This window comes from Staurois parvus, unplaced genomic scaffold (genome assembly GCF_062004578.1).
Source record: "Staurois parvus isolate SC_StPar_1 unplaced genomic scaffold, SC_StPar_1.0 ptg002148l, whole genome shotgun sequence".
Classification (NCBI taxonomy): Eukaryota; Metazoa; Chordata; class Amphibia; order Anura; family Ranidae; genus Staurois; species Staurois parvus.
In genome coordinates, this window is record NW_028319944.1 from 1 (window position 1) to 13269 (window position 13269).

The 13269-nt window shown below is 48.3% G+C and overlaps 1 protein-coding gene across 1 annotated transcript in view; it reads left to right on the forward strand.

Moving 5' to 3' along the window:
• Window positions 1–2118: 2118 nt before the first annotated feature.
• LOC149432417 (band 4.1-like protein 5) overlaps window positions 2119–13269 on the forward strand; it is a gene marked incomplete at its 5' end in the record, with an annotated part of 38703 nt that continues 27552 nt past the window's right edge. Inside the window, one exon of the mRNA XM_089665222.1 lies at window positions 2119–2234. Coding sequence (XP_089521348.1) covers window positions 2119–2234 — 116 coding nt within the window. The remainder of the gene's footprint in view (window positions 2235–13269) is intronic.

Here is a 13269-nt window from a genome sequence, read left to right on the forward strand (position 1 = left end):
TGTACTGGTAGGGTGACAGTATGTAAAAAAAAAAAAGAACCATAAATAATAAGAAAAAAATAAAATAAAAATGTAAAAAAAAAAGTTTAAAAATTTATAATTTTTGGTTATATTCTAATTTGGGTCATTTTTTTTAAATTTTTTTTTAATTTTTTACTAAAAAGATAATGAAATAAATTTTGGCCAAGATTTATGATGAAATATTTATTTGCAAAATGTTATAAGAAAAACACTTTTTTTTCAAAATAGTTGGACTTTTTCATTTACATAGCAAAAAAAATAAAAATCCCAGTAGTGAATAAATACCACCAAAATAAAGCTTTATCTGTCTAAAAAAAAAAAATGCTAATTCATATGGGTACAGCGTTGCATGGCCGCGCAATTGTCATTCAAAGTATGATAGCACTGAAAGCTGAAAATTGCCCTGGACAGGAAGGGGGGGAAAGTGTCCGGACTGGAAGGGGGGGAAGTGTCCGGACTGGAAGGGGGGGAAGTGTCCGGACTGGAAGGGGGGGAAGTGTCCGGACTGGAAGGGGGGGGGGGAAGCGTCCGGACTGGAAGGGGGGGGGGGAAGCGTCCGGACTGGAAGGGGGGGGGGGGGGGGGGGAAGCGTCCGGACTGGAAGGGGGGGGGGGAAGCGTCCGGACTGGAAGGGGGGGGGGGAAGCGTCCGGACTGGAAGGGGGGGGGGGGGGGAAGCGTCCGGACTGGAAGGGGGGGGAAGCGTCCGGACTGGAAGGGGGGGGAAGCGTCCGGACTGGAAGGGGGGGGAAGCGTCCGGACTGGAAGGGGGGGGAAGCGTCCGGACTGGAAGGGGGGGGGGGGAAGCGTCCGGACTGGAAGGGGGGGGGGGGAAGCGTCCGGACTGGAAGGGGGGGGGGGAAGCGTCCGGACTGGAAGGGGGGGGGGGAAGCGTCCGGACTGGAAGGGGGGGGGGGGGGAAGCGTCCGGACTGGAAGGGGGGGGGGGGGGAAGCGTCCGGACTGGAAGGGGGGGGGGGGGGAAGCGTCCGGACTGGAAGGGGGGGGGGGGGAAGCGTCCGGACTGGAAGGGGGGGAAGCGTCCGGACTGGAAGGGGGGGAAGCGTCCGGACTGGAAGGGGGGGAAAGCGTCCGGACTGGAAGGGGGGGGGGGAAAGCGTCCGGACTGGAAGGGGGGGGGGGAAAGCGTCCGGACTGGAAGGGGGGGGGGGGAAAGCGTCCGGACTGGAAGGGGGGGGGGGAAAGCGTCCGGACTGGAAGGGGGGGGGGGAAAGCGTCCGGACTGGAAGGGGGGGGGGGAAAGCGTCCGGACTGGAAGGGGGGGGGGGGAAAGCGTCCGGACTGGAAGGGGGGGGGGGAAGCGTCCGGACTGGAAGGGGGGGGGAAGCGTCCGGACTGGAAGGGGGGGGGGGGAAAGCGTCCGGACTGGAAGGGGGTGAAAGTGTTCAGACTGGAAGTGGTTAAAGCACATCCCTGGAAAACACATCTCCATGTTCTATCAATTTTCACATGCCTCAAGTACAGAAAAATTCCTGAAGGGGTATTTTTTTTTTTTTTTTTTTTAAACAAATTCCAGAGTTGTTTAACCTGCAAAACTGCTTGTACATTGGGGCTTCCCAAGAACGTGATTACTGTGATCAACCGTCACAAGGGTCATGTGATCTGGAGTGTCCTGCCGGCTCGCAGTTGTAAACAGTGACTGGGAGCTGTCAGTAATAGCGCAGTTACGGGGCTGATGATTTGGCACAGAACAGGAATGTTGGCTCTGTGCATATGTGGCCGCCGGAAAATGAAGCCCATGTCCGTGCTGTCACATACTGTATATGTATGGCTGGTGGGAAGGGGTTCAGCTGATTTGCTAGCAAAAGTCCCCCTTGTAGTCAGTTGAGTTTATATCTGTAGTCCCCATGCAGGATTTCTGACTGTACTGCCTGATATGCAGGTGGCCACTAGGGGGAGAATTTATAGAGCCGTGCATCAAATGGAAAAGGAAAAAGCCAGGTAGGTTTGTAGATTGAGAGTTGTGTCAAAAGTTCAGCCAGAAAAAAAATCTATACTGGTGAAGATGACTAAAAAAATGTTTTTTATTGCGATTTGGATGTAAACTCGCCGTTCTCTCTCTGATTCACCTCTCCCAGGTGTGGCCTGTAAGACCTTGCCTGCCGATAGTCACTGCCCTCCCTACAGAGCCTGTGCTTGTGGAGATCGAGAACCTGAAGAGGAGTCCCGGCACCACTCACAGCGACAAGAAATGGTTTGTCTATTCCTCATACAGATTGTTGTGGTCACTCATTGATTGAGTTCTCTACAGCAGTGCTTCTCAACCACTGGGCTTTGATCTAGTACCAGGCCTCAGCTTCCCTCCTCCTGGGCCTCCAGCTAGCTACAGATCCCTTAACCCTCCCATAGTGCCAACCCAACCTTCTATAGTAACCTGCAGTGCCCTGCAACCTCCCTCATCACCTCCAGCTCCCATAGTGGAAACTCCACCTCCTACAGTTTCCTGCAACCTCCCACAGTGCCTCCTATCATCCCAAAGTGCCAACCCAACTTCCTAGTGGCCTGCAGTGCCCATCAACTTACCACATCACCTTCAGATCCCATAGTTCAAACCCAACCTCCTATTGTGGCCTGCAGTGGCTCTCAACTTTCCACAGCGCCTCCCAGCTCCAGTAGTGCCAAACCAGCCTCCTTATAGTGATCTGCTGTGCCCTGCAACCTCTTGTAGTGCCAACCCAACCTCCCATGGTGGCCTGCAGCACCTCTCAACTTTCCACATCACTTCCAGCTCCCATAGGGCCAACCCAACCTCCCATAGCAGCCTGCAGTGCCCCTCAACCTCCCACATTACCCCCAGCTCCCATACTACATACCAAACTTTCTATAGTGCCCTGCAGTGGCCCTCAACCTCCCACAGTTCCTCCTAGTATCCCATAATTCCACCCCAACCTCCCATAGTACCAACCCAACCTCTATTAGTGGCCTGAAGTACCTCTCAACCTCCAACATCACTTCCAGCTCCCATAGGGCCAACCCAACCTCCCATAGCAGCCTGCAGTGCCCCTCAACCACCCACATTACCTCCAGCTCCCATACTACGTACCAAACTTTCTATAGTGCCCTGCAGTGGCCCTCAACCTCCCACAGTTCCTCCTAGTATCCCATAATTCCAACCCAACCTCCCATAGTACCAACCCAACCTCTATTAGTGGCCTGCAGTGCCTCTCAACCTCCGACATCACTTCCAGCTCCCATAGGGCCAACCCAACCTCCCATAGTACCAACCCAACCTCTATTAGTGGCCTGCAGTACCTCTCAACCTCCGACATCACTTCCAGCTCCCATAGGGCCAACCCAACCTCCCATAGCAGCCTGCAGTGCCCCTCAACCACCCACATTACCTCCAGCTCCCATACTACGTACCAAACTTTCTATAGTGCCCTGCAGTGGCCCTCAACCTCCCACAGTTCCTCCTATTATCCCATAATTCCAACCCAACCTCCCATAGTACCAACCCAACCTCTATTAGTGACCTGCAGTGCCTCTCAACCTCTGACATCACTTCCAGCTCCCATAGGGCCAACCCAACCTCCCATAGCAGCCTGCAGTGCCCCTCAACCACCCACATCACCCCCCGCTCTCATAGTACCAACCCAACTTTCTGTAGTGGCCTGTAGTGGCCTTGCTGACCACTTGTTAAAAACAAATCGGAGATCGGGGTGGGAATGGTCCCTTTTGCTGCTGTGCGTTCACATAATATATACATCGTGTATAGAGTCATCTTCTGAAATGTTGAACTATTTGTTGTGTCTGTCTTTGTGCTGCGCTGCTTTCCTGTATCAATAATCAAACCTCCAATCAATCAACCGGATCTTCCTGATATTCAAACGTCTTCCATGATTACAGTCTGCGCTCCTGATGCGTGCTGCATGGTGGTGGTGGTGGGCGGAGCTTTGCTGGCCTTGTCCAGTTCTGTATGTATGGATCTCTCGCTGCGATTGGCGGTGATCCATCCTATACAATGATCGTGTGATTTCATCTTCAAATCTTGGCTGATACAATGTCTCTATTGCGGCTGCTTATCTGATCTCTGCTTTGCTGGTCTGTGATTGGGGGGGAGATCGTGTATATTGGGTCACTGTATCGAATCTTCAACATTGACTTTTTTTTTTTTTTTTTTTATTGACTGACAATGTGTGGTCAAGTTTGCATTTTAGGAGGTTTTTAGGAATCCTTTGTAATTCATACTAGTAGGAGATCTGAGGATCAATTCACAAAGCCGCATACGGTTCTGATTATTGGGGAGTCCTAATCACAAATCTCCATCTCGCCTCTATAGAGTCCTCCTAGGACTTTTATTTAAAGGGTTTGTTCGCCTTTCCATGACCACATGCGCAGCTTTCACACGAGCAAAATCACACCTTTCTGAGCTGATGGGGCCATGCATCCAATGGCTGGCTGATGATATTTTCTTTTTTTTTCTCTCCATACTAATGGTTTATTCTGACATTTACAATATCTTTATTAATGTTTCCGGTCATGGGTCCCTATGCCAAGGGATAGAGAATAGACAGGTGGCGACAACCAGAAGATACTTCAGGGGTGCAGCCCTCCTCAGACGGGGAGAGGAGCCACTGGATAGAGAATAGACAGGTGGCGCACACACCTAGTGCATTATCCAAGGTTTATTGAAAGGTATAAAAGATAAAAACATAGTCACAGACGAAGCATGTATCTAAAAAGCATTTGCATAATGACGATGGCCACAACGGCAGGCAAGGTGTCCCAACTGTCAGTGCGGTCAAATGGCTGACGCGTTTCGGGGATGACTCCGGTGCAGATGTGTAGTGGATAGATCACCAGCAAGGCTCCCATCATCTATCCACTACACATCTGCATCTGAGGCTGGTCAGTAGCTCTCAGGAAAGGGATTCGTCCCCGAAACGCGTCAGCCATTTGACCGCACTGACAGTTGAGACACCTTGCTTGCCGTTGTGGCCATCGTCATTATGCAAATGCTTTTTAGATACATGCTTCGTCTGTGACTATGTTTTTATCTTTTATACCTTTCAATAAACCTTGGATAATGCACAATGGTGTGTGCGCACCTGTCTATTCTCTATCCAGTGGATCCTCTCCCCGTCTGAGGAGGGCTGCACCCCTGATGTATCTCCTTTTGGTTGTCGCTGTCCTGGTTCCCTTGGCTTCCCTTTGGCTGTGCATTTCCTGAGGCGCTGGAGAGTACATACCTATGCCAAGGGAGCCTTAATTTACCACTAGTGATGGGTCAAACACCCCCCTGTTTGGTTCGCAGTCAAACATGCAAACCTACTGAAAGTTTGACCATGAACTTCGAACAGGGACAATTCACTAGGTGGAATCTTGACCCATCTGAGTATGTGGTAAGATGCCACACAGCTACTAAAATACTGTATGGGGTCCCCCCCCATCCATACTAAGCCCTTCAGGTCTGGTATGGATTTTGAGGGGAACCACCATGGCAAATTTCTTTTAAAAAAAAAAAATGGCATGGGGTCCCCTCCAAAATCTATACCAGACCCTTCTCTCCCCCTTTCTGAACCATACCAGGCCACATGCCCTCAACATGGGGGGTGCTTTGATGGGGACAAGGGCCTCTTCCCCACAACTAGTCGCGGACGGGGGGCTTATCGGAATCTGGAAGACCCATTTAATAATGTGGCCCTCAGATCCTGCCCCCCATGTGAGCAAGTATGGAGTACATGGTACCGCTATACATTCACACAAAATAAAGTGTAGTGTAAAAAAATAACAGAAGACGGTCTTTGAAAAGTCTTTTATTAAAAACAAAAATAGAAAAAATGTCCCCCGAAGTAGATCCAACGTCAATCACGATGCCCACCGCTGACCCGAAAAAAAACGCTCCATTCTCGACGCTGGCTCTGACAGCTGCGCTAGGATGACCGTTCTTAAATACTGTGATGTCACTGTGACGTCATCATGCACGGTGATTGGCCAAAGCATTGCACTTAACTTGTGGTCAGGTGCATTGCTTTAGCCAATCACAATGCACTGTCAGGGCACGGTGCATTGTGGAGCGCAGCGGGCAAACAGCCAATGTTCAAATCGAACTTATGTTCGACTCAAAAATAAAGCCCAACGCTATTTATCACCCCAGTTTGAAAGCTAGGAGTGCGCACAACGCATGCTTCTAGTGAGACTTTGCTTTTCTGACACCTCCAGTCTGAACTAATGCTCAGTGTGGTTTCCTATCATGTGATCATCATGACAGCCAATCCTAGTGATCACATGCAGGCTGGAGCAGGGGCGGACTGACAACTCATGGGGCCCCCTGGGCAATAGGGGATCATGGGGCCCCTGTGTCCTTGCCCAAACTCAAAAAAGCCTATGAAAAAGGTACCAGGGGCATCTCATGGGGCCCCCTACTAACCCTGGACCCTCGGGTAGTGCCCGAGTTTCCAAATGATCAGTCCGCCCCTGGGCTGGAGGTTTGCCCCAAATGTCTTTAACCTGCTGATGCCACTGCAGCCTGAAGAGGGCAGTGTGCCTTTGTTTTAATACTGTAATTGTCTGATTACAGTGTAAAAAAAAAAAAAAAGTAAAACGGAAAACGCAAAAACATATTTTTGTACACCAAGTGGCCTATAACAAAGTACCTGAGCAGGGCAACTATGCCTTCAATAAAATGCACAAAATAAAATCCTTAATTTTCCTATGTAAATCCTTTTATATTTTTTAAAATGATAACTAAGTGGTGGTAACTGCATATGAAGCTGATGAGTTTGGTCTTGATATCTAGGATTCAATGAGCTCCGTTCATGAAAGGGTTAATCTTTAATTTTTCTTCAAATCCTGCATTGCCCTTGTTGATATTTCTGGTCTTGAAGCTTCAAGACCCTTTTATGTGGCTGCTAATGGAATAAATCATCCAAACTCCATAATGAATCTTCCTGAGATGATCAAGCGGTGATTGCTGCCTCTTCCTCCTCTTGCCTTCCCTTCGTCTGGCTCTTCACTGCTTGCAGGTGTTGGGGCGCTTCCGTCTGCTCTCCCTCCATTAATGACGTTCTTTTTCTGATCCCTGTACCTCATTGCCGCTGCTCTTTAAAAACGCAGGCTGCCTGGGAATGCAGCGGTTGTAGCAGAAGGCGGGAGCCACTGGAAGTCTGAGGCCTCTTCCTCGTCGCTGTTGTCGGACAGGAGCTACACTCACTTTGTTTATCAGCAGAACGCAAAGAACGCCGGGCAGCCAATCGAGCTGCGGGGCCTGCCTATCAGAGCTACCATGACTGAGCTATAGCTCCCCAGTGGACCCAGATTGCCAAAGACTTTCCCAAGATAAACCACCAAATGCCTGAAGCCTTCAAAGTGCTTTAACTGGATGAGGATGGTGTAACGGACTTGCAGATCTCACAGGATGCCTATGTTGGGACTTTGTGCTGTAATGCATTCTTGAAAGCTTTAAAACTGTTACAGGACAACCTAAATGTCCCCTCAAAATCTATCACTGTCACCTGACCCCATCTTCTGAGGATTGATACTATGCTTGATGCAATGGTGTCCAGGAAGGGATTTTTAACGGACATCTTTAAATGGCCTTCAAAAACACTAAACCAAATGTAATATATCTGATTCATCAGAGTGTTTGCCTTAAGCACTATCATCCCTATACATTGGACCATTTTTAAAACCAAGGAAAATTTGGGACTTTTTAGGCACTCCAACAATGCAACCACACCAAACTGGTCAAACCATGACACGATTGTAGCATGTTTGTTGGAATTTGTGCCTATTTGTGAGCTCGGGTATGGATAGTGGATGAGAAGACCTGGATCACCATTGACATTCCAATTCACCCCAAAAGTGTTCAGTAGGGTTGAGGTCACAACTCTGTGCAGGACACTTGAGTTCCTCCACACCAAACTGGTCAAACCATGTCTTTATGGAGCAGTCTAGTAGGGTTGAGGTCAGGGCTGTGTGATGACCACTCAGGTTCCTGCACACAAAATTCTTCAAACCATGTATTTGTGGATATGATGGCTGAGAAGACCTGTCTCATGCTAGTTTATCCCAAAGATGCTCAGTAGGGTTGAGTTCAGGTCTCTCTGATGAACACTCAGGTTCCTTCACACCAAACCATTTCTTTATGGAATTGACCTTTCTCATTTTTAGTTTATCCCAAAGATGTTCAGTAGCGGTGAGGTCAGAGCTCTGTACAGTTGAGTTCCTCCACACCAAAATGGTATAACTATGGCTTTATGGAGCAGTCTAGCAGGGTTGAGGTCAGGGCTCTGTGATGACTACTCAGGTTCCTGCACACAAAATTCATCAAACCATGTATTTGTGGAGATGTTTGCTGAGAAGACCTGTCTCATTCTAGTTTAACCTAAGATGTTCAGTAGGGTTTAGGTCAGGGCTCTGTGCAGTCGCGTTCCTCCACACCCAAGTGGTCACACCATGACAAGGTTTTAGCATGGTTTTTTTGGAAGACCTAGATCACCGTTTGCATTTCAATTCATCCTAAAGGTATTCGGTAGGGCTTTGTGCAAGACACTCAGGTTTTTTCACACCAAACTGGTCAAACTGTCTCTTTATGGAGCCCTTTAGTAGGGTTGAGGTAAGGGAACTGTGATGACCACTCTGGGTTCCTTCACACCAAACTCCTGAAGCCATGTCTTTATGGAGCTGCTCAGTAGGGTTGAGGCCAGGGCTCTGTGATGATCACTCAGCCAACATCTCTAAAAATACATGGTTTGATGAATTTTGTGTGGAGGATCGACCTGTCTCATTCTAGTTCATCCCAAAAGTGTTCAGTATGGTTGAGTTCAGGGTTTGATGATCACCCATGTTCCTTCACACCAAACCATGTCTTTACAGAGACGTTTGTGAAGAAGACCTCTCTTTCAAGTTCATCCCAAAGGTGTTCAGTAGGGTTGGGTTCAGGGCTCTGTGCAGGACACTCGAGTTCCCCCATACCAAACTGGTCAAACCATGGCTTTATGGATTTGTCAAGTAGGGTTGAATTCATGGCTCTGTGATGACTGTTCAGGTTCCTCCACACCAAACTCCTCAAACCATGTCTTTATAGAGATGTTGTTTGTGAAGATCTGGCTCAATCTAGTTTTATCCCAGAGGTGTTTAGTAGGGTTCAGGTTGGAACTCTGTGCAGAACATTCAGATTGGTCAAACCATATCTTCATGGAGCTGTCCAGTAGGGTTGAGGTCACGGCTCTGTGATGACCATTCAGGTTCCTCCACACCAAGCTCCTCAAACCATGTCTTTATAGAGATGCTGTTTAGGATAAACTAGATTGAGCCAGGTCTTGTCAAACAACATCTCTATAAAGACATGGTTTGAGGAGTTTGGTGTGGAGGAACTTGAATGGTCATCACAGAGCCCTGACCTCAACCCTACTGGACAGCTCCATGAAGATATGGTTTGACCAATCTGATGTGGAGGAACTTGAATGTTCTGCATAAAGACCCGACCTGAACACTAATAAACACCTCTAAGATAAACTAGATTGAGCCAGGTCGTCTCAGAGGTGTTTAGTAGAGTTCAGGTCGGGTCTTTGTGCAGAACATTCAAGTTCCTCCACATCAGATTGGTCAAACCATGTCTTTATGGAGCTGCCTTGTAGGGTTGAGGTCTGGGCTTTGTGATGCAGTTTCTTGCACACCAACTCCTCAAACCATGTAATTTATGGAGATGCTGGTTGTTTAGTAGGGTTGAAGTCAGAACTCTGTACAGGACACTCGAGTTCCTCCACACCAGACTGGTCAGAGTTCTGACTTCAACCCTACTAAACAACCAGCATCTCCATAGAATACATGGTTTGAGGAGTTGGTGTGCAGGAAACTGCATCACAAAGCCCAGACCTCAACCCTACCGGACAGTTCCATAAAGACATTGTTTGACCAGTCTGGTGTGGAGGAACTCGAGTGTCCAGTACAAACAATGTCTTCCTGGAGCTGGCTTTGTACATAGAGGACAATCATGGTGAAACAGAACAAGGTCTTCACCAGACTGTCACCACAAGGTTGGAAGACCTCAACTGTCCTTTTTTTGTGTCCTTTTCAAATTTTCAATTCTGTGTTAAAATATCCTAAAAATAAACTTGAAAATAGAAGAAGGCATCATTCAGAATAAAACAAGCGGCCATTATTTTGGCGGTCTTTCTATATGGGCCCTTTTTTTTGTCCAATTTTCATTGGGTGTACCATGAGTGGAGCAATTTTTTTTCCTTTTTGTTTTGTCAAACTCCATTCCACTCGTCCAAATGTGGACATCCGCAACGTTCACATTGATACAATCCCTGTATGTACTAAAAGCCCGCACGCTTGTCAGATCCATCATGTATCTTGTGATTACGAGCGATTTGTCGTTTCATCTCTGCAGTCTGCGTTGCTCAGCGCTTTTCAGTATATTCAATGCTGTGTAGATGTATTCTGTTAGACGCGATAGTCCTCATTTATTTTAATTTTTTTTTTTTTTTTTTTGAAAAGTGTTACTTCTTCTAGGGTGTGAATACTTACGCAGAAAACAAAAAATATCCCCTTCCCCCAGATTTCCTCTGCTGAGTTTCTGGTTTGTTGGCTTCTTCTAAATGTTACGTATTTGGAAACTTACTGCCATCCTGCAAACAAACCTGTTCTGTGTTTGTAATAAAAACAATGTATCAATAATACCGTCCTTGTGTGTGTGTGAAGGAAAGTCGGAAAGTTAAACAAGGAAACTGCAAATCTAGATATCAGAAACTCGGTGTGTTGTGTTCTGGAATCTCCCTCTGAAGTTGTGGCTTCCTGTTCTGTGTGCGCTTTCCTCGAGCGACTGTTGCTGCTGCGCACCGCGAACCCATCAAGAATAGATGGGGGAGGGGAGCCAGAGGGGCAACAGAGACAAAATGTGCTTTTCTTCAGCATATTCTGCACACAACAAATGTTGTCTTAGGAAAGGATTTAAGTGGCTCTTCCCAGTCACAATCCTGAAACACATCAAACCATTGCTGGAGGACTCTGCTCCTTCCTCTATAACTCTCCTCTCCTGAAATACTCTGCGCTGCTGGAGGACTCCGCTCCTTCCTCTATAACTCTCCTCTCCTGAAATACTCTGCACTGCTGGAGGACTCCGCTCCTTCCTCTATAACTCTCCTCTCCTGAAATACTCTGCACTGCTGGAGGACTCCGCTCCTTCCTCTATAACTCTCCTCTCCTGAAATACTCTGCACTGCTGGAGGACTCCTCTCCTTCCTCTATAACTCCTCTCCTGAAATACTCTGCTCTGCTGGAGGACTCCGCTCCTTCCTCTATAACTCTCCTCTCCTGAAATACTCTGCACTGCTGGAGGACTCCTCTCCTTCCTCTATAACTCTCCTCTCCTGAAATACTCTGCGCTGCTGGAGGACTCCGCTCCTTCCTCTATAACTCCTCTCCTGAAATACTCTGCTCTGCTGGAGGACTCCGCTCCTTCCTCTATAACTCTCCTCTCCTGAAATACTCTGCGCTGCTGGAGGACTCCGCTCCTTCCTCTATAACTCCTCTCCTGAAATACTCTGCACTGCTGGAGGACTCCTCTCCTTCCTCTATAACTCTCCTCTCCTGAAATACTCTGCGCTGCTGGAGGACTCCGCTCCTTCCTCTATAACTCCTCTCCTGAAATACTCTGCACTGCTGGAGGACTCCTCTCCTTCCTCTATAACTCTCCTCTCCTGAAATACTCTGCGCTGCTGGAGGACTCCGCTCCTTCCTCTATAACTCCTCTCCTGAAATACTCTGCTCTGCTGGAGGACTCCGCTCCTTCCTCTCTAACTCCTCTCCTGAAATACTCTGCACTGCTGGAGGACTTCGCTCCTTCCTCTATAACAGGGGTGTCAAAACTTTTTTGGAAGAGTGCCAGATTTGATGAAGTGAACATGTGTGAGGGCCGACCATTTTGCCCGACATTCTGATGAACCATTAAAATTAAATGCAAATGAACTATTTTATGCAAAAGTTTATTGAAAACGGCATACTTTTCATTTTGTGACTTGGATGACAAATCTAAACAGGTGTTAAATCACTCTGCCAGCACAGGGAGAAGGAAAGCCCAAATCTCGCGAGATCTTGGAGGTCGCGAGATTTGGGCTTTGTTTCTCCTTGCACTGTCTGATGACGTCAAGCGATCCTGAGCACCAATCCATTATAGCCCAAATTGATACTGTATTTTTCGCTCCATAAGACGCACCTAGGTTTTAGAGGCGAAAAACAGGAAAAAAAAATTCTGAACCAATGGACTGCAGACATAGTACAGGAGATGACCAGAGACTGCGGACACAGTACAGGAGATGACCAGAGACTGCGGACATAGTACAGGAGATGACCAGAGACTGCGGACATAGTACAGGAGATGACCAGAGACTGCGGACATAGTACAGGGATGACCAGAGACTGCGGACACAGTACAGGAGATGACCAGAGACTGCGGACACAGTACAGGAGATGACCAGAGACTGCGGACACAGTACAGGAGATGACCAGAGACTGCGGACACAGTACAGGAGATGACCAGAGACTGCGGACACAGTACAGGAGATGACCAGAGACTGCGGACATAGTACAGGAGATGACCAGAGACTGCGGACACAGTACAGGAGATGACCAGAGACTGCGGACAGTGCAGGGGATGACCAGAGACTGCGGACACAGTACAGGAGATGACCAGAGACTGCGGACATACTACAGGAGATGACCAGAGACTGCGGACATAGTACAGGAGATGACCAGAGACTGCAGACATAGTACAGGAGATGACCAGAGACTGCGGACACAGTACAGGGGATGACCAGAGACTGCGGACACAGTACAGGAGATGACCAGAGACTGCGGACACAGTACAGGAGATGACCAGAGACTGCGGACATACTACAGGAGATGACCAGAGACTGCGGACATAGTACAGGAGATGACCAGAGACTGCAGACATAGTACAGGAGATGACCAGAGACTGCGATGACCATTTACAAAGCGCAGCGCATGCGCAGTGGGCACCCGGCTGTCACAGAAGCCAGCGCGGGAAGTCTGTGCAGCGCTGGAGCGAGGAACAGGTAAGGCCCTGCAGGAGACAACAGCTGAGTGGCCGGCCCGGTATTCTGACATGGTGGTGGCAGAAATACCGTACCGGCCGCTTTATATTCGCTCCATAAGACGCACTGACATTTTCCCCCCTTTTTTGGGGGTAAGAAAGTGCGTCTTATGGAGCGAAAAATACGGTAAATGGTAGCCCCAGTAGTAATTACCTGCGCACCACCTGG